At 32.2% G+C, this 21,190-nt stretch overlaps 2 protein-coding genes across 10 annotated transcripts in view; one reads left to right on the forward strand and one right to left on the reverse strand.

The window, feature by feature from the left end:
* LOC129798491 (segmentation protein cap'n'collar) overlaps positions 1-5,106 on the forward strand; it is a 72,201-nt gene extending 67,095 nt beyond the window's left edge. For all 9 annotated transcript variants that reach the window (XM_055841734.1, XM_055841722.1, XM_055841729.1 and 6 more), the window contains one exon: positions 3,434-5,106. In XM_055841734.1, coding sequence (XP_055697709.1) covers positions 3,434-3,610 — 177 coding nt within the window. In that variant the 3' untranslated portion in view covers positions 3,611-5,106. The remainder of the gene's footprint in view (positions 1-3,433) is intronic.
* LOC129798590 (death-associated inhibitor of apoptosis 1-like) lies at positions 4,472-20,934 on the reverse strand. The gene is made up of 3 exons (XM_055841813.1): positions 20,785-20,934; positions 14,730-15,566; positions 4,472-5,767 (listed from the first exon to the last, which is right to left on the reverse strand). Exons 2-3 carry the CDS (start codon positions 15,497-15,499, stop codon positions 5,248-5,250), a joined length of 1,290 nt encoding a protein of 429 aa, XP_055697788.1. The 5' UTR covers positions 15,500-15,566; positions 20,785-20,934; the 3' UTR covers positions 4,472-5,247.
* Between the last annotated feature and the right edge of the window lie 256 nt (positions 20,935-21,190).

Raw genomic sequence — 21,190 nt, forward strand, 5'->3', positions numbered from 1 at the left:
AAAATATTCGCCTTGACTTACCTCTAAAACATATCAGAAAATAAAAGAAATCTGTAGTGCCATTTTCGAAATAAACCAAAAAGACATGGTTTTAGTGGGATTTGGGACGGGTGAGGGAAAAAACACCTGAACATATTGTTTTTTATTGGAAGTTTTTAAGAAGCTTATTAGTGAACATGTTTTACGATGAGCATAAGACTTTAGGCAGAAAGCTAATGTACCTAAACACACTTATGACTTAAGTCGAGAAACAACTTAACGTTATTGTAAACGAAATAATGATCAGTAGGGGAATTCTGTAATTTTCGTGGCATTGTCACGCGTGAGTTCGAAACCTGACAATGCCATTCGAGCTTTTTTTGTCATATCATATGAGTTCGAAAATGCAATTCATTGAATTTTTAATGAAATCCCTTTACTTGATAATTTTATGAAAATACCCTACGTCTTGGTTGATTTGATCAATAAAATTCATTGACATTTGAATTGCCTGAAATCTCAAATATGTGACTTCTGACAATGCCACGTGAGCTCAAATGGCAATGTCACGGCTACAGAATCGCGTTTTCGAAAAAGCTCTTCTAAGATTCGAACCCAATTTGTCATATGGCATTGCCAGAGCGTTACAGAATTCCACTCCCAGATTACATTTGCATAAGGTTCTGACTATTCCGTCTCCCGGTTTAAACTGACAAACGGCTTAGTAGGAAACCAATCGAAATTTAATCATCGTTATTTTGATTATAATTACGTTAAGCTGTTTCTCAGCTTCAGTCATAAGTCTGTCTAGGGCATTAGATGGTGCGCTCTCAATAGTCAGCCAGATCCTGACCTGTAAATAATTTAATACACCCTTAACAAGAGTAATCTTATTGGGCCACCGCCACCAGTTGCGCTACTTTGCTCGCTTTCCAAGTCCTTGATTATTTTGATCTTACAATTAGGAGATAATTTGTATAAAATCATTTCTAAAATAACCTTAAATGTATACCAATTACAAATATTTTCTATTTATATATTTTTTATTTATATAATATATTTTTTATTTACTCACGGAAATTAAAAAATAACACATTTTGAAAAGATGGACAAAATTTTGGAAAATTGGACAAAAACTTTTGGAAAGTTGAACATAGTGATATTAATGACAAAATATTATACGAAATACGTAGAAAATCAAATATTGAGGGTTTTCTCTGTATACTTGCACATTTGATGGTTATGATAATCCCTCCTTTATGTTCGGGTAACAGTTGAGGAACGCTAATTACCAAGAACTTCCTGGATGTCCAACCAAAAAGAGGTTCTGTAATTTTCACAGACGCCTCGCGCTGTCCAGCAGTTATAGCTTTAAAGCGGATGCAATTTTTAGCACATTTCAATTCCCCATCCGCTCAAATCCCATTCCACTTGCTTTGGGAGTTCTGTAGAGGCTCCTATTTGTCTTTTTTCAGGAGTTTTTGCGATATTCACTACCCACTCTATCAGAAAAAGTGGTCTACGGAATCTGGAAATCTTTTCAGCCTTTTCCAGGAGATTTTCTCCTTATCAGATGCTAACTGCTGTTCCAACTATTTCTCCGGATACTTAAGGATCTTTGTCGTTCTGGTTAACATGATTTCCCTGCACAAAATCACCAAATTCATTGACAAAATCAACTTGTCCAAGATTTCATAAAACGTGTTTTGAATGCAACACGAAATTAAATCACTTTTCTATCCTTTTTAAATGTAATATTTCACAAATATTTTTTATTCACCTTTTAAATGGATGTATGTCCTTCGATTTTCACTGCGGACTTAACAATATTTCACAAATTATGCCGAAAGATCAAACAAAACACTTTGATATATTTTCCTAGCAATTTCCATAAGAAACAGAGAAAATGACAACTACCGTGTCAAAGTTATGAATATTACGCATGCAATACATTTTTTAAATTCTTCTTGCAAGTCACCCTTTGATTGTTTTATGACGATATTTGCATTTTTAACTTCTGAAATATCATAAAATTAAGTTTAATAATTTTTTTATCGAAAATTTAAATATTTAATTGATTTATTATCAAGTTTTTAAGGAGGTGTCTCACATTCCACACTGCTTTGTCCAACTTTCGAAACTGTCTCGCTTTAGGAAAATGACCCTATATGAAAATGTCACTTTCTTGTATATCTTGAAAGCACTATGAAATACATTGTTCATCTTCTGGTCTTTTTCATGATCTTGGACATTTAAAGTCGGATTAGTGATCTCATAATCCCCGCCAAAATCTATTTCTTCGTATATTACGACCAAATTCATGAATTCCAGCCGTTTATCATTGGTCAATTCCAAGAATTTGACGTGATTACTCGCTGTGGACTGTCTTTCTGCCATTTTTATTGTTTTCTGTTAGAGAAATTATTCAAAACAGTTATTTACTTGAACAGAACAATTAAATGAAAAGGCCGGTTATTTTTGAAATTTTTACATCTAACCATCCAAGAGGCTCCAGAGAGTATCTTCATTTTTTGCTCCTAAAACTCACAATTTCAATTCTTTTATGATTATCAAACAAAATATATGAAGTAGAATAACACACCTTTCAGGAAATATAATATTTGCTACACTCGGAGTACCTAAAGATGGTTTTTTTTGCACTTTGAAAACGAGAAATGTTGCACAAGGAATTTTGCTGTTTTTTTTCTCTGACCTGTCACACAAAACTGACGACAGCAACCAAAGGAAAAGTCAAAATGAATTTAAACCTTCGAAATAATGTTAGTAAGGGCCTTGACAGACATGAGGATTAGCCGAGAGACGACTTAGCAAAATTATATTAGAAAAAATGGTTAATCTACATTTCCATCATTTTCCACTAAGTCGTATCTCGGTTTAAATCGTAAGTGTGTCTAGGGCGTCTAGGGCATAAGACTATGACTGAGTGTACTAAACCAATTTTAAATAAATGAAACCTTTATTACCTCAATAAATGCGATTTCAGTAAAGCTACTCTGGAGTAACTCAAAAGCGATAGAGGGTTAACCCTTTAAGGACGATTGGGTCACCCGTGACCCAAAAATTAAATTTTTCCTATGGCCTTCTAAAGGTGTATTTTGCTCAAAAAATTTAGAAAAAAAATGATTTTTTCTGACCCTCGATTTTGGACCTTCTCGTCCTTAACTCTTTCCGGACCGCAGCATATGCTGCAAGGCAATTTCACAATTTTTTAATCAAAAATATCTAAGCTCAGGAATTAATTGAGGTCCTACAAAAAAAAATCTTACATTTGGACATCGTTATAGTTTGTAATCATTCACAAAAATAGGATTTTTAACAGTTCTGAATAATTAAAAAACATTGTTTTTCATATGCTTCTTTGGGTACTCAGAGTCCCAAAAGAGACAAAAGAGTTAAAGGGTTAAATGTGAAGAAAATTTCTTATCTTTTGCAGTATATGAGAGATCAGGATGGAAATCCCTACTCCTCATCCCAGTACAGCCTCCAGCTATCAGCAGACGGCTCAGTCTATCTTCTGCCGCGCGAACCGAAGACGGAAGGTGGTTCAGGTTCCGGAGGCAGTAGCCATGGTCCACCTGGTGGTCACCATCCGCACCAACAAAAGGAATAGACGTCGCCAGGAGGGCGTCTCTAGCCTCAATTAGCGTCCACTCGGCGAACAAAGTGCCGGGAATTCTGCAGAAATGCTTTGACTGACAACCTTCTGCTGACAACAAAGATCTTCTCGGATCTCACGGTGAAGATAGGAGTCTTCTCTGGGATTTTGGGGCAAAAAGAAAAAAATATATAAAGCTATTACAGGAATAAAACAGACATTTCTGCGCGCATCAATCACACCGAGAAATAAAAAAAATCTGAGTGGCAAAAAGGAAAATACAAAAAAAAATCATTTTATCAAATTTGCGGAGGGGAATTTTATGGACAGAGAAGAAAGTGTTGGGAGGGGATTGGAAAGGATAAAGGGGGGATGAATTGTAAAGATGGACGATAATATTGTACTTGTGACTTCATATTGTAATATTTTAGCTACAATATTCTATATACTGTAGTGTTGGGTTAAACAGAACAAGAAAAAAAAACAAAACATGGGAGGCAAGAGGAAGAAAGAGATTTAGTGTGTAGGGATTTATTTTATTATTTAAGTTGCAATCAGCCTGATGATGAGAGGAGAGTGTGCTAAGTATAAATGTACTTCTTTAGGAGTTTAGGTTCAGACAAAGTCAGGTGAAGATCAGTGAGAGATAGATTTTTTCTTACTGGGAAAAAAATGGTGATTTTATTTGGTATGAAGATAAAAAACTTTTTTAGTTCTTCAACTTTCTAATCTGTTAAGCTATTGAGAAAACAAAATGATTAATTTTCTTATTTAAAAAAAAAACTGGATGGTGATTAGATGAATTATAATTTCGTTTTGTAAGAGAGATTGAGGTTTCGAACCACTGAACAATAACTGCAATTTTTTTTTGAACTCTTGATGAATTTTCTTGAAAATTTCAAATTCCGAGTGATTTTTATTGACTTGCCTAAAAAAATATAATAAAAATAAATAAAAAAAAGAAAATTGAACTACAAATATTTCTAAAAGGCAACGATTTAGTGAGTTTAGCGCCTCTTTCGCATCTTAACTTTGTAAATAGTATCTTCTCTGTTTTTTTCAATAAGAAAAAAGATCAACTAATTCTTCTAGTGAATTTATTTTTCACAAGCATTTTTTTGTTTCTAACAGAAAATTTTTTAAGAAAAAAAACAAGCATCGGGAAATCTGGGAGGGAAAGATTATATTACTTTTTTTCTCCGAGCACTAGAAAAAGAAAAAACAGAACAATTTTTGTAGAAGGAAGGAAGAAAAAAATGGGAAAATTCTTGTGGAAAGTCAGAGTGTGAATGTTGAGAGAAAAGTGCAGAGGAAAAAATATACGAGTTAATTGTACCAATTGGATTTGTATAAAAAAATGGAAAATATTAAGGAAAAAAAAAAAAACAACTAAGTAGCATGGGATGAAAGGAATTTAATTAAACCAAAATATCTTATTAAAAAAAAAATAACTGTGTTGAGATTTCATGAGAAAAAAACACCATTTAAATTAAATTAATGTAAAACATTTAGTACATTGCGTTTTAACAAACTTCACAACCATTTTTTTTTATTCTGCTCCGGAGAGAGACAGAGGCTTATTCGAAGTTCCTCTGGGCTTTGGCTTCTTTTTGGTTTTTTGTCCTCTGCGCGACACCTTCCTGACGATTGTGTCACACAAAGAACAACTTCACCACTTTTCCGGGCTGCTGACAGAAGGGACACCTGTTCACGCAACTGGCGCACTTTGAGCACAGAGAAGCGTGTCCGCATGGCAGGAAGGCAATTTCGCAGGCTCGATCGTAGCAAACCTTGCAGATATTCTCACTTCGGATACTCTCTTCGGACTCCTCAGGTCGGATGTGATGGAGATCGTGAGCAGGAGTCACGTCAAAGGCATCATCGAGGATTCTGTCCAGAGATGGAGCATCGAGGGGAATATTGGCGGTGGGAAGACCTCGCATGAGGGGGCAATTGGTGCGGGACAGGTGTTCAGTGAGGATGTCAGCATCCGGGTGCCAGTTGGACATCTGGACGCGGCAGAAGATGCACTGCACACTGTCCTCAATTCCCGTGAAGTAGAATCCAAGGCGGGCCAGCTGGTGCTTATCCACTCGGCCTCGCCAGTAACGGAATGTGCTGAGTCTGTTGCTCTCCATATGGAGGTTCCTAATGTTGGGAGCGTGAATGTACCTGGAAAAAATTAAACAATACATCAGTCACTGGAGATTTGTTAAAAAAAGGACAGTTAGGGTAAGTGTGCCAAATTTCGGCATAGTTGCATGCAAGCGTCAAAGTCTCAAGTTTGAAATGTAATATTTTTAATATAAATTGAATTTTTTATTCCTTTTCCTTCTTAAGGAGTGTTGCTTGGAACTTTGTAGACAGTTTGTAGTCTTTATTTTCTCTAAAATAATTTTTTATTCATTCTTCTAAAATGAATAAAAATGTTGACATAACATTGGTGGCCTATTTCGGCCACTTTCATTTTCATAGTTCCTTGCCCTTCCGAAATTCTTCGAATGTCTTTTTCGTCTTTTTCATATCATCTTGTTCGTCTAATCGACATTTTTTTGTTATTTTTTGCATTGTATTATTTCTAGAGTACGCAAAAACTAAAAATTCATTGAAATTCGAGGAACAAAAAATGTGGCCGGAATTGCAAGCTGGCCGGAATTTGGCACACTTACCCTCTTGTTAGTTTAAGGCCAAATAGACCCAGGCTGATCCTCGAGAATATTTAGTCTGTAAAATTTGACAGTAAAGATTTATCTCAAATTGTCATACACTGAGGGCGTAGGCCTTAGGAACATCGATTAGAAGCCCTTAGCATAAATTTACTTTACCTAATCCTTTAACACCGTATTTTACAAACTAAATATTCCCAAGGATCAGCCTGAGTTTATTTAGGCCCTTACAGTATCCCAAGAGATTTTAAGATGAACAAGTAGGGATTTATCAAATTGAGTTGTTGTGGGGTTTATCAAAGTGACTTAGCCGGTAAGACTTTTTGTAATGTGCTGGACACACCTACGGCTTAAGCCGAGAGATGGCTTTATGTAATTACAATCAAAATAATGATTAATGATTATTTTCTTAAATTAAGAAAATATCCTGTGAAGATAATTTTAGACTAAAATTTCCATTTTTGATAAAGAGCTACAAGCAAGAAATTGACATAGAGGAAGCCGCGGCAGAATTAGTCAGTGGCAGAATTAGACAGTGGGGTGTTATTATTTTAATTAGAAAGAATTTTGAGCAAACTTACTATTTATTCAGAGAAATTAACTCCCTGCCTACTTATTGAAACCTTTATCAGTCCGATTCAAACATATTTTTCACAAATTATAGGCAAAGAAAAATTTCACATGCTAGTGAATTTGCCCCAGTCTTCCCTAGGGTGTGATAAATTTTTGAAAATAATAACATGTTCGTAATACTTTTTTAATCAGGTTTTTTGAGAAAGTTAAAAAAAAGTTTTAGTGATTTGCAATTTAGAGAGTTAAATTAACATAGAATTACTAATAATGAGCCAAAAATTAAGTCCAATAAATAGTAATAAAGATAACTTGGACACCTTGCAATTGAGACAGTTTTGAAATTGGATTTTTTTTCTCATATTATAAATGAAATTGAATCGTATTATGATGTAAATAAACTCAACAAACCAATTGCAAAGCTAAATTACACCATGATAAGGCTTAATTTCATTTAAAAATAGAGGAAAGAGGCCCAATTTCAAAGCTACCGAATTCAAAGGTGCCCTACTTCCTCGTATAATGCTAAAACAAAATATTCCGTAGAGTAAAACAAAATATTTTTGTCACAAGCGAGCTTTCTAGACAAAAATGACATTATTTCTGCACAAGGATGGGATTATCAGGCTCAAGCTCTGTGGAATTAATATAAATAAAAATTTAGGTAATATCAATATTAATCGATTACAATAATTGGTTTTTATTAAATTTAAAAAATAAAATTTGTTCTAAAATAATCAATGATTCTGGAATAAGGAGAAAGACCTTAAATAAAAATCTGAAATTCCTTTTTTTTATAAAAATAATTATTTCCCAAATAGAAAGCAATGAGTGTGTATTTCTGTGAGATCCCCAGTATCTCCAAAATGCGCCTACTCTCATCTCTGGATAAAGATGAACCGGTGCCCATACTTTTTACCATACTTACTTCTAAGAAGTAGTTTTTATGTTCCAGAACTTTTCCTACATGGTTTAGCAGATTGGTCCCAGAACAAAAGTTGTTCCCTATACCAATGTCTATTCATTGACAGAGGTCCCGTTCGTGGCGATTCTGGGACCGGATTTGACCATTCTCCTTTTATAATTAACATCTAAAAAATTTTATAAGTAAAACTAAAACCTTTTTTATCTTTCTTTTGCCAAAATTTACATGAAAATTTCACTGGTTCTAGAAGTCTAAAATGAATGCTGATAAAATTTAAATTTTGCCGGATTTAATGTTAGAGTTATAGTGATAAGCTCGTGAGAAGTTTATGGTAGATGTGATCCTGTTATTGAAAATTTGTTCTTTGTTGTATAGAAAACAGTAATAATGTTGAATAAAACTAAAACCAGGTTTCCTGATATTGGCATGTGTATTACGCCAAAATGCATTAAAATGATCCATTCTTTATGAAAATTTCTTACAATAGTAGAAACTATAATGCCAAATGTATTGTATTCAAATTTATCTATTTGATTAATTTGGCTACTGTTTTTTCAAAAGAAGTTTGAAATTTTTAACTTTATCATCTTTTAAAAAAATATCTAGAACCTAAATGTGCGTGAACTACCCTTTATTAGAATCTTTGTCTTAAACATCTTTTATTATTTTCATCTCATATCTCAGCATAGTAATATTTAACAAAACTGATAACACTATGCAACACGATTTTTGGCACACGGATCTCACATGGTACGTTTGGTAGAGTCGAGTCCCCTGATCAAGAATCTGTTCTTGGTTTTTCTCCTGTACGTTACAATTTTCTTTAATTATTTTTTTTTGTTTTTGCTGTTTTGTCTCATATTATCAATTATTCCTCTGGTTCTAGTGTACAGAACTTAATAAATGGGCATCCGTTTGAAAGGTAAGTAGTTGTGCTTCAACTTGAAAATTATGTGATATTTTTTCAAAAAATCCTTGGGGCGGAAAAACAAAATCAAACTAAAATTTGTCAAAAATGACCTAAGAAAGCAACTTTTGAAAAATCATATAAACTAAACTAAACTAAATATTAATGTACTCTCTTTAGCATATAATTGGATTTCACTTAGGGCTACATTTTTGCCATAGGATACATTCAGCTCCGATACCTCTAAATGCCTTATTTTTGATCAATTGAAATTGAAATTGATTGAATAAAAAAAAGGCATTTAGAGGTATCGGAGCATGTGTAATCAGTGCATAGCGTAATCATAGCATAGTGTAATCGAGATTTTTATTTGGGGGGAACTTTATTATGGCAATAAAGTGCGTAAATTCAAGAAAATCAGTACGATCTCTGACGATAAGAAAACGGACGCGAGGATCAAAAATTGGGGGTCAGAAAAAATCACTTTTCTGACTTCTTTTAGAGCAAAACATAGCTTTAGAATGACCGAAAGAAAAGATTTTTTTTAGGACACAGCGTGTCCCTATCGTCCTTAAAGGGGTAATGTGATTTTCCCCTTATCTAAAAAAAATATGACTGACCACTTATCGTAATTTCTTCTACAACATCATTCTATGATTTTCGTCTTATATTCAAAGACAAATTTTATAATTATGAATTTAGAATAATAACAGGGCTTTAAAAATTTAATGGTGACTGTAAGGATTTTATGGTTAAAGTCTTCAATCTTTAATCAGTCATCAAACCGCTGCTAAATCAAGAATAATAAAATGAAGTAGAGAACATTCGACAGCATATCCAAATAATTCCCCAAATTTTTGATAATACGAACCATCATGACAGCCATTACACCATATAAATGTTCAGACAATGATTCACTGTAAAGGTAAAATTGGGAAATAAGGTGTTTTCCCTGTCTTTGCCATTTCAAAATATCTTTATGCTGTTTATTTCTGTTACTAATAGGCAATCAAGTTTTAAAAATGTAAGAACCAGAATCCTGTAGGCAATTAAAAATCCCTCAGACACTTGCAAAAGACGTCATTAAATAAGGAAATCCTTGTCAGAAAGTATGAAAATTTGGAATTTTACCTGCCTAATAATTATTTCTAATCTTCATTAACTTCTGCTTTCAGAGACTCTCTCTCTGGATAATGTTGTGGTAAAGATTTCTGTCTCCATTTATTATAGCGCCAATTGGTAGCAGCATTGTTTTCTGGTGAAATCTCTTTCGATTGCAACCAAATAAAAACCCATCATTGTTTGATGCCATCGCGGTTTGGCTATCTTTAGCGCCTTCTATACTAAATCTTGCAAAAATAAGAATCATATCAAATAACATGCGATAAGATACTGTGTTTGTGGCCTATTGCATCAGACAAAAAAGGCGCTTCTGCTGCAAAATGAAAACAGAGTGAGCAATTGCCAATATCTCAGCTACTAATTCCGATAAAAAAAAACAACATAATCCACGAGTTAATTGAATTAACAGAATAGGGTCAGATTTCACTGGAGAACAAAATAATTTAAGTTGAATTTTGAGTGATACTCTTCCGGTTTTTTTTTGGATTTTACTTTAATTTCTTGGAAGTCATAAAAATTGCAGAAAAGTTTCTGAGAATCCACAATGGAAATAATATAATGACCTCCACAGATCTGAGGTTTGGCCGTTGGGTTTGAGGTTTAAATAATCTAATTTAATAAAATATGAGATTTCAGGAAAATTTTGGCTTTTGATTAGTAAGATTGGTAGGGCATAAGACCTTTAAACTTTCAAGATCCGATTTACTAAAGAATTATACTATTTTTTACAATTATTGAGAAATAATCTCTGCATAAGTAAATCATAAACAATATTCTCACGGATTTTTTTTCTAATTTCCCACTAAGAAAGTTTAGAAAAAAATATAGGGGAAAGCGCGCTACCTTCGGACGATTTATGCATCGTACAAAGCATTTTTCTCAATGTGTTATAAATGAATTTGGCACATTGTAATACAGTAGACTCTAGCTCAATCAGCTCTTTTTCAATCGGGCACAAAACTTTGTTGGCAATTTTCACGCTTGATTTTGAAGCAAATTTGTTCAAATTCGCTCTAGTTCCTCTTATTTTATTATGATTCTTTATATTTGAGCGCTTTTTGTGGAATTTACAATAATTTTCATACCCAAATCTCTCGATAATTTGGATGATATTTTGCCCCATATGCCCGATTGAGAGAGAGTCTACTGTATTATCTTTTATTAGCTAGTTCAATGCCTCAAAATTTCAGAAAAGAGCTATAGGTGAAATCCACAAGGAACATAGAGAAAAAATTAAATTTTCCGAAGCTTAAATCGTCCGAAGATAGTGCGCTTTCCCCTTAGTAAGTAGTATTTCTTAAGTCTAGAAAAATTCTCCACTTTATCGCCATTATTCCCTACTCATGGTCAGATTTGTAACTACTTTTGGTCACTGTTTAACTTTTGAAGAATATCATGTCAAGGAAAACTAAAGGTATAACTTTCGTTGTAAAGGAAAAATTGTAACCATTTGTTTAATTTATCTGAAATAGCTATTTAATTTTTATTTTTATTAGAAATTTTAAAACTCCTTAATTCAGAGTAAACTTGTGAATAGGGCTGTGGGTGTGTAATATTGAATCATCGATTTATGCTTTTTGTTTGATTTCGCACAAAAACAAATTTAAAATAAATAATGCAAGACTTTGGCTTTTTAAGCAAAGCAAAAATAAAGAATTAATAAATATGAGATTATGCGAGAAAAATATGGAATTACAAATAATATTTAACAATTCTAAAATTATCCAGTCACACAAAAATTGTTGTTTTATTTTTTTTTTTGCACAATTTACAGGCAGATTTTGAAAATTCTTTTACATATCCATGTAACAATCTACGTTAATTGCTCGATGCAAATGTACATAAGAAAATTTAGTGACGCTCTCGTATTTACTTGAGGGAAATAACAAAAGTCCATAGCGAAAATGTGTAGCGCCTATAGCCCATGTCCCATTTTAAAATTAAAAATATAGATAAAACATCTATTAATTTCAAAATAAACTATGACTGATGATAAATTTAAAGAAATAGAGAAAGCACTTGGAAATCCCTAAAGCAAATAGATGTAAAGGGTTACGTGGGTCAACAAGTCTAAAAAACGGCATATTTTTTTTACATTTTTTTATCACATTAAAAAATTGTTAATTTGAACTCTTAACTCTTTCGCGTCTTTAGGGTCATATATGACCCGGGGAAAAAGTTTCTTTTTGACTATTTACATTAATTGAAATCTAACTGGAGTCTTGAGAAAATGAGCCAAGAATCTTACATCCTTCTATTATGATGTCGTGCACGAACAGATAGATTTCAATTAATGTAAATACCCAAAAAAACTTTTTTCCCCGAGTCATGACATTACCCTAAAGACGCGAAAGAGTTAAGCATATAACTAAACCGTATTTTCTAAAATTTTAATTAAAAAAACTTAAAAATTCTTCCATTTTGAGAACTGATTTTCGGAGATCTTTTTGAAAAGAAATTTTTTCGATGGACAAAGTAACTCAATGTAGATTCATCTGAAATCATAAAACCGAATATTTCCTTTTATCTAAAGAGTTAAACTAATTTTTGAACGAAAGATTTTATGTTTCCTTGACCACAATTCATTTTACAAAACAAAACGTGGTGAAAAATATCTGGAAAATTTTTTCTTTTTATATAAAATTCTCCCAAAATTCCAAATTCGTTTGTTTTTTTTTAAAGAAAGAAAAACATACTTTTCGTTGGACAAGATTTCTCAGACTACCTTGGTTTATCTGACCTCAAAAAACTAAATATTTCCTGTTAGCTGATAAGTTAAACTCGTACTTAAATTGTCTTTTTTTTTTAAATGAAATTTAGATTTTTGGCAGAATTATATACAAAAAATACAATTTTCTGGGATGTAAAATAATTTGTGTTCAAGATAAGAAAGAAAAATATAACGGTCAAATACGAACTTAACACATCAGCTAATAGGAAATATTTAGTTTTTTGACGCCAGATGAATATACTCTTGAGAACTCTTGCCCACCGAAAAGTATGTTTTTTTTAAAAACTGTCTCCAAAAAAACAGGTCCCAATGGCTGAGATTTTAAAATTTTGGAATGAAAATTTCAGAAAATATAGGTAGTTAAAATGTTGTACATACCTTTATATAGTTAAGAGCTCGAATTCAATATTTTTTTGTTATTATGTTGAATAAAGATGTCAAGAAAAAATTCTGTTTTTTTTGCTTGCGTGACTCACGTAACCCCTTAAGACTCAAGCTTTTGTCATTCTTTCATTTTAGTAAAATATTATTATGTAGTTTTTGTCATTTTTATCAAGAAAATTGAGTTCTTCAAATCACTTGAAACCTGTGGTAAAAAATCATAGTGATAAATTATGCAAAATAGATATACTGTTTATTTAAAAAAATGTTCTTCCGGAAAATTATCATTCTAACGATTAAAAAACAAAGAAATAGTCAGTAAAGTGTTCTGTTTTGCTCTGAAAATCACTTTAAATTAATCAAAACTCTTTTTAAATTACGCCTCAAACTTAAGATGATTCTTTAGTCTTTTGCATCTTTTTGGACTCTGAGTACCCAAAGAATTCTAAGAAAAACATTTTTTTTTTGGACTATTTAGAATCGATAAAAAAAAACCAACAATTGTGGATGATTACAAACTATAAAGATGTCCAAATCTAGAATAATTTTTGCAGGGGCTTGACTAACTCTTGAGCTAAGATATTTTTGATCAAAAATCGTTAAACTAGAATGCTGGTTGTGTTACAGTCCGGAAAAAAATACTTTAATAATCTATATTTTTGCCATTATTAATTTTTGGACGTTGGAAGATTTTGATGCCCACTACTTTTATAAAAAATAAAATAGTAGATTTATAAAAAGGAAATCAATAATTTTTAATTCATAAAAATAGTGAAATATTTGCCAGCAAAGTGTAAAAATTAAGAAGTTAATTACTATCTTGGCAACAATAGACTTTCCTGATCAATATTGCTTTATTTAGTTTAATAATTCCTGTTTACTAAACTAAAATATTTCTTCCATTTTATTAGCACTTGTACAATTTATTAAATAATTTATTATTTTCCAAAATTAATTTCTATTGCGCAAAATTTTCAAAATATTGTATTATTTTCTACATATTTCTACTAATAAAACCAATCTACTGCGATTATTCTTTGAAAATAAACTAGATTTAAAAATGGCTTAATCCGTGGACTGAAGGCCACATAATTAATTCCATTTACACTATATTCTTTCTTTAAATTATTTGTTCTATTAATTTTTAAAGTAAAAATGGTTAATATTATATTGGCTTTAGAAAGAATATGAATAATGAGGACATTTCACTCAAAAATAATTTTCCAATGCATTTCCTGTCTTTTCGTATAATTTTTGTCTGATTTATCATAAATTTGAATAAAAATCAAGAACAATAATTGATTTTATGACTCGTTAATGCAAGAACTGAGGATTAGACTGAAGAAAACATTTGAAAAATTATAAAATATTTCTGTTAATTTCAACGAAAGCTTAAGCTTTTTTCTTGAAAATTTAAATCACTTTTATTTGCACAGACCACACAGAAGAAAATCCTCTAAGAAAATCCCATTTCACAAAAAAGAATATTTTCCAATGAATATTTAATTCTTCTCCGTCTTGTGGCTTAAGTTTTGAGTCCATTTCCGAGAAATCTAAATAAAAATTGGGAGTATTTCTGGGAATCTCGCCGGAAATCACATAATTGGCACTTTCTTTTTCCCAAAAATTCCCCCAAAACTACGATGTTCAACTATTTTCTTCACTGTTCTGTCAGTTAATTTTCCACCTTTTTGCCACAATTGTGCTTATCAGCCGAAATTGATAAAACATCCACAACACTTTTCACTAGCAAAAATATCTTTGGAAACTTGGGAAAATTCACGAAAAGGAGCAATAAAATAATTAATTGGGAAGGAATAAAATTCACTCACCTCTCGGACAGAGGATTGGAGACGATGGAAACTCTCCTGGGATCTCGCTGAGGCATCTTGTGTCTTGTCTGGGCTGCGTGTGTTTCCGCTGGGAGCACTAGAGCATCACTGGACGGTCTCTGGCCGGCAATTTCGTAAATGAGTCGGTCTGTGAGCGCCGCCTCGAGTGGGACGTTCGTGCTGGCTCGGCCTCTGAGTAGCGGGCAGTCGGACGCCTCGAGATGTCTCGCCAGAGTGTCGCCGGCTGTCTTCGTTTCCAGGCGCATGTGGCAGAAGATGCACTCAACAGTTCTTGTATCCACACAGAAGAAGCCCCATCTGGCCAATTCTTCCGCATTGTCCAACCTCCTACACTCCCGAAAACTCTCCAGGCGATTCTCCTCCCGACAATATGGACTCTGGGGTACATTCAAATACTGCCTTGCTACACGTTTCAGCAGCCTGTGCAGGAGGGCGTCATTGAGGGGCACATTCTGTGTCTGGAAACCCCTCAGGAGGGGACAGTTGTTGGAATTTCGAAGATGTTCACGCACAGGATCATCGTCAGGTTCCCACGATCCCAGTGTTACGTGACAGAAGGCACATTCAACTTCATCTGGAGAGGCTTGGCCCCTCCAGAAGAAACCCTGCACTGCTAGAGCTTGGGGATCTATACACAAATCTTTGGTGGCAAGCAGAGAGTCCAGGCGATGACTCTCCACCCGCATATCCTCACTATCACTCTCATCGTCGCTAACGCGTCCACACATGCAGCTGAGGCACTTGGCCATGTGCTCTGCTTGGTTCTGCCTTCACTTGGCGACTGAATCACCTCTCCTGAGTGTTTGTTGGGCAGCTCTGGGAAGAGACGAGTGAATGTCGGTTTGTCTTTATCAATCGCACGATGCTTACGAGAGGCACATTTTTTTTGCCACAAAAACATATTTCACGACTCGCGCGACAATCTTTTTATTTTTAATCGGTTAATCATTCCCTAAATTATTTTAATTGATTTCGACAGTTTGCGCATTTAAAGCTCTGGAGTAAATTAAAGAATTGAAAGAGAAAATCAATGGATTATTTCAAAAAAAGAATTTGGACATCCTGTTCTAATGGTTTAAAGTTTATAAGCTTGATTGAATCAAGATTAGCAGGATGAGTTATAAGTTTTTGGTAAAATAAAAAAAATGATAATTATTATCTAAAATAACCATAATTTTAAATATAATGTTTTGTTAAGTAATAACACTGAAAGCAGAATATTAACAATTTATTGAACAAAGAAATTAAAATATTCAGAGAAATGAGTCTAATTACCATAAAATTGATTGTATAGTAATACTTTCAATGCTCTTAAAGCTCTAAACAGAACCAAGTTTTACTTGATACAAAATTAAATTAATTTTGACCAAATTTAATAAAATCCTGAGCACTATATATATATCTATAGATAATTAATATAGAGACAATGCTTAAAGTAAACTGGAGAAAGGTGCAGGAGGCAGGACGCGTGTAAATGAAATTGTAACATAACAATTTTTGCAATATGTAATTAAATTTGTATTTGTATTTATTATTCATCTTGATTCAGACAATTCCCACCCCCCCTTGTGGCCATCGCCGTCTTAGTGTTGTTGACCAACCTCCAGAGCAAAACGATGGAAAACTCCTTCACAGGTTGTATAAGCCATAGAAATCAACATAATATAAAGATTTTTACAAACATATTAGAATTAATTTAAAGTTATGGGAAATGTCCACTGAATCAAGAGACAAAGGCCAGGCTGCGACAGCCGTTTGGCATAAAGAGTAGAGTAAATATTAAAGAAAAATGAAAACAATTAAATTAATTTTAGATAAACAAGGAGACCATTTTAAGAACTTATATTTATAAATCTTTAAATAAAAAAAAATGAAATTATAAAAAAAGAACAAAACTAAACAAAAATGTAAGAGCCACTTAAATCATATGAACCAGCAAATCTTTTTCTTAAATTAAATATATTTCGAAAATTTAATAATAAAAAACTTTCAGAACAATTTTGAAAACAAACCAAAGACTTCCTTTTTTGGAACTTTTTAATTTATAAATTAAATTAAAAAAATGATTTTAGAAATGGTTTTCTAACTGAAATACTGTTATTGCGTGACAAACCGTTTTAACTTTTACTAAAAGACGAATAAATAATTTTAAAAGAAAGAAATAATATTTTCTTGATCAATAAGAGTATTTTCTTAGTTTCCTTGTAAATGAATAGGGGAGACTGGGGCAAAAAGTCACAAATCGAAAATTTCAAAATTCAATATCATCAAAGATAAAAAAGATAGCAACTTAAAATTTTTTCCACAGATAGCCTCCGTTGACCCTCTTCAATGTCGTAAGTTTCTCAGAATTAACAAGGAATTTAGAAAATACAAAAAAAAAATATTGAAATTTTTAGCTCTGTTTTTGAAATAATGTCCTCGAGTGATCGGGTAGCTTGTAAAGAAATAAAATATCCTTTTTGTGACTTTTTGCCCTAGTCTCCCCTACTCTAATACTTCTGTTGAATTGCATCTCAGTTTGATCTATAGAGACTTAGGGAATGTTTAAATTTAATTAAAAAAAAGCAAAGATATCTTAACGTTTGGGGGCAAATCATTAATCAATAATGAATAAATAATTCGAAAAATGCTCAAATTATTGAGGGACCCAAAGGATAATTTGTTTGCCAATTTCCACAAATCTTAGATTCAGTGTTTGAGCCTTTCTTAAACCGTTGCATAGATTTTATCACAAAACGTCTTCAATTTATCTTTATGAGAAAAATTACGATATATTACTTATATGTTTTTTTTAATAAATAATAAGAATGGTAACACTTACAGGGTTTTAGGGGAGAGCCTGCATGTTTGAGGTTCGGTGGATTATTATTTGATTATTTAAATAAATGTGACAAAAACACTAATCCAGTTATTTTAATAAACTTTGTACTATAGTGGAAAGTGTTCTCCCTTAGAACGTTCATGCCTTCGAATAATGTGAATATCCTTTAAGTTTTACTAAAAACTTACACATTTCTATTAAATATTAGTTGGCTTATCATCTAAAAATCTATTATGAAAAACAAAATAAATTCACATTATTCAAAGGCATGAACGTTCGAAGGGAGAGCACTTTCCCCTAGTGTGTATACGAAATTTCAAGATAATTTTCCGAGTTTTTGAAACAATGCTTAAAGTCAAAACTTAAAAAAAATGTCTCAACTTGCCGGCTGTTCCCGCTCCACACGGTCTAAACTTATAAATTTCAAGATTTTTTTTAAGGAAAGTAATAAGACGACTCAGAATATAAAACGAATGAGTCACAAATGGCCAACTTTACAGGAGACCGATTTAAAACTGAGATTTTACATACTAGGTAGGGGAAAGTACTCTCCCTTCGAACGTTCATGCCTTCGAATAATGTGAATTTTCTGTTAGTTTTTCTAAGAGACTTACACATTTTTATTAAATTTTAGATGGCTTATCATTAATTGTTTTAAAAACGAATTTTGCCAAACATCGACTTATTCGACTTATATTCTGACTAGTCGATAAAATCATATGGAACGTCTTTGAACATTAAAGACAGGAATAATTTAAAATGGGCAAAATGACTGATAGGACCGAGAGATCTACCGCTAAAATATTAAAAAACAAATAAATAAAAAAAGTTTTTTGATTTAAAAAAGAAAACCCAAACTCGATATCTAACTGTTTGGTCTCCAATACGTTTATAGATGTACAGAAAAACCGGAGAAATAGAAAAATATTTTTTACAACTATGTTGATGAAAAAAAATTATATTCTACTAAAATACTCTTCATTTACGAAAGAAATTAATTTTTATTTATTTGAAAATTTATTGGTTTTGAAAAACTTTAACTCTTTCCGGACTGGAAGATATCCAATATGCCTGTTTCATTTAACTTTGCTTTCTTTCAAATATTAAGGTTCTCAATAAGTAATTTCTGGCAAGAGAGAATTTTTCCGATCCAAAAGAACTTAGTAATTACCTCTCACAAATTTGGAATGGTTCGGGAAAAATCACAAAAAAAAAATCTCAGTTTGGATTACAAAGACTTTATACACCTAATACTCTTCCTAAAAACTGAAAATAAATTAACTTGATTTCAATAATCTAAGGAAAAATAAAGCAGACAATTGAAAATTTTGATGAATTAGGACAGGCTGTCCTGAAACCCCTGAGACTGAAAAATCCTGCTCCTGTGGCAGAAACATTTTTAAAAAGTGTTCCAACATTTAACTAAATACTTTCAAAAATTATCTCACATTTGGATATCCTTATGCTTTACAATTATCCCTAAGAAATATTTTTTTTATAATTCTAGGTAGATCAAAAATATTGTTATCTTCTTGAGTAGGGTAAGATGGGGTAATTCGGAATCGTGTCTATTTTGAAATTTTTAGATTTTCTCAATATTTCACATGGTCAAAGAGAAAAAGAAAACCACGAAGAAGTACAAGACTTTACATTCGAGAGTAGTTCTTCGTTGTTTTCTCCTTTTGCCATCTAAAATTGTTAGGAATTGTCAAAGTTCCAAATTAGACATGATACCAAATTAGTCCATCTTACCCAAAAGAGATATATTCGAGGAGAGTTGGAACAGTGGGAGAGATGGACCACTTCGCCTCTGGCCTACACCCTATGCACGATCTCCACCTCATTTGGTCTATTTGTGCCCTTCAACATTCTAATGAAAACCCCCAAGTTACAGCTTTCTACCTTTAAAATTGTACGGGAAAATTGAAATTGAATTTTTTGGATGTCTGAAAAATGGCCAAAAATTTTTATTTCGCCATAAGAATACGTGTATTTGGGGGTTTAGGAGAGATGGAACTTCATAGTTTTGGCAACACTTCCGGTGTGAATTTTGGTCAATGTTCCTCAAAATTTTTTCAAGTAAATCTTAGAAATTATTTTCCCTAAATTTCTGGTAAGACTGACTTGATACACTCAGCGAAATTCCCATCGAAGTATGAGCCACATATTCCACAAAATAAATCATTTATACTGAAAAAATAAAAATAGTGTTCATGTTTAGAATCACTTCTTTCCTATTCTAAATTAATAAAATAAACTATAAATATTTTGCTAAAATTAGGGGTGTTCTATCTCACCCTCACTATTTTTGAGTGCCTCAAAATGCAACTTTTTTTAAATCCTATTTTTCGAAGTGATTATTTTTATCTAGGCATTTCTAATATTGATATCTTAAATGAGCCTTTAAATGATAAACCAGTGAAATTCGTCTTTGTCTCGCATTCAAAACGTATCCGCAATATTGAATATAAAAAAGGTGTTCCATCTCTCCTCGAATTACTATATAATAATTAAACATCTTGTTTGAATAAAAGAAATATCACATTTAAATATTGATTGATTAAAAATCCAGAAATATTATCATGTACAAAATTAGATTACTCCTAAAATAACGCTGAATTTTTTAAGTTTCCATTTATACCATGTTCGATTTTGTGTAATTTTTAATTCAATTTGTTTTATTAATTTCTGTAGATCGAGTTTCGTGGTTAATATACGCACTATTAGAAATCATGTGCAGATTTTGTGTGTGTTTTACTGATAAAAGAAGTAATATCAAATGTTTTCTATACAAAAAACAAATAATCCAGATTGTATTTCTATTCATGATGTCATAGATTTATGATCTCACTGAAAATATTAAAGAATATTTTGATTGATCAATCAAAATGTATATTCATAAATTACTGCTTGAATAATTTATGGTCATTGTAAAACTGTAATCTTATCAATTGCACAAGGTTTATTTTTAGTAAACTGTACCATATATGACTTTTTTTAGTAACCGCTTAAAAACTTGTAAAAGAATTATTAAATGTTCAAATAAAGCGATTCACGTTAAGTTACTAATTTTCTATAAGTAACTTTTCTCAATAAATCTTCTTTTCCGTTCTTTGAAAATTGATTAATTGCAAACTATTGACCTTTTTGAGCTTGACGTGATAATCTGTGATAAAACGTTCAATTGAACTTAGAATCTCTAAAACTTACTGTTAAAACTGCTGAATGGGATAATTAGACCGCTAAAATAATTTATTAACTTCCTTTGGATTGCAGTTTGTGGTATCCAGAATAATGATGTCACTCACTCTTCACTTTGGTCGTGAGATAAACTGACTTGTTGGACGTACTTCAGCTGAATGAGAAACCTTCTGAAATTTTCACTTGCAGAGAAAGGAAAAGTCGAAAAGAGAGAGGAAGAGCAGGACAATGTGGTGTGATGTTGATGACTCAAAATCCGTCTCCAGGTTTTTATTCTTCTGTCCCCATTTGCTGTTCCCCAGACAGCCGTCTCCCACACGGATGCCATATCAAAAAAATTATATGGGAGTTACTTAAATATATTATCAGTATCTTTGATAAAAATTCTGAATTGAACCTTCCCGTTCTTGGCCCT

This window comes from Phlebotomus papatasi, chromosome 1 (genome assembly GCF_024763615.1).
Source record: "Phlebotomus papatasi isolate M1 chromosome 1, Ppap_2.1, whole genome shotgun sequence".
Taxonomy (NCBI): domain Eukaryota; kingdom Metazoa; phylum Arthropoda; class Insecta; order Diptera; family Psychodidae; genus Phlebotomus; species Phlebotomus papatasi.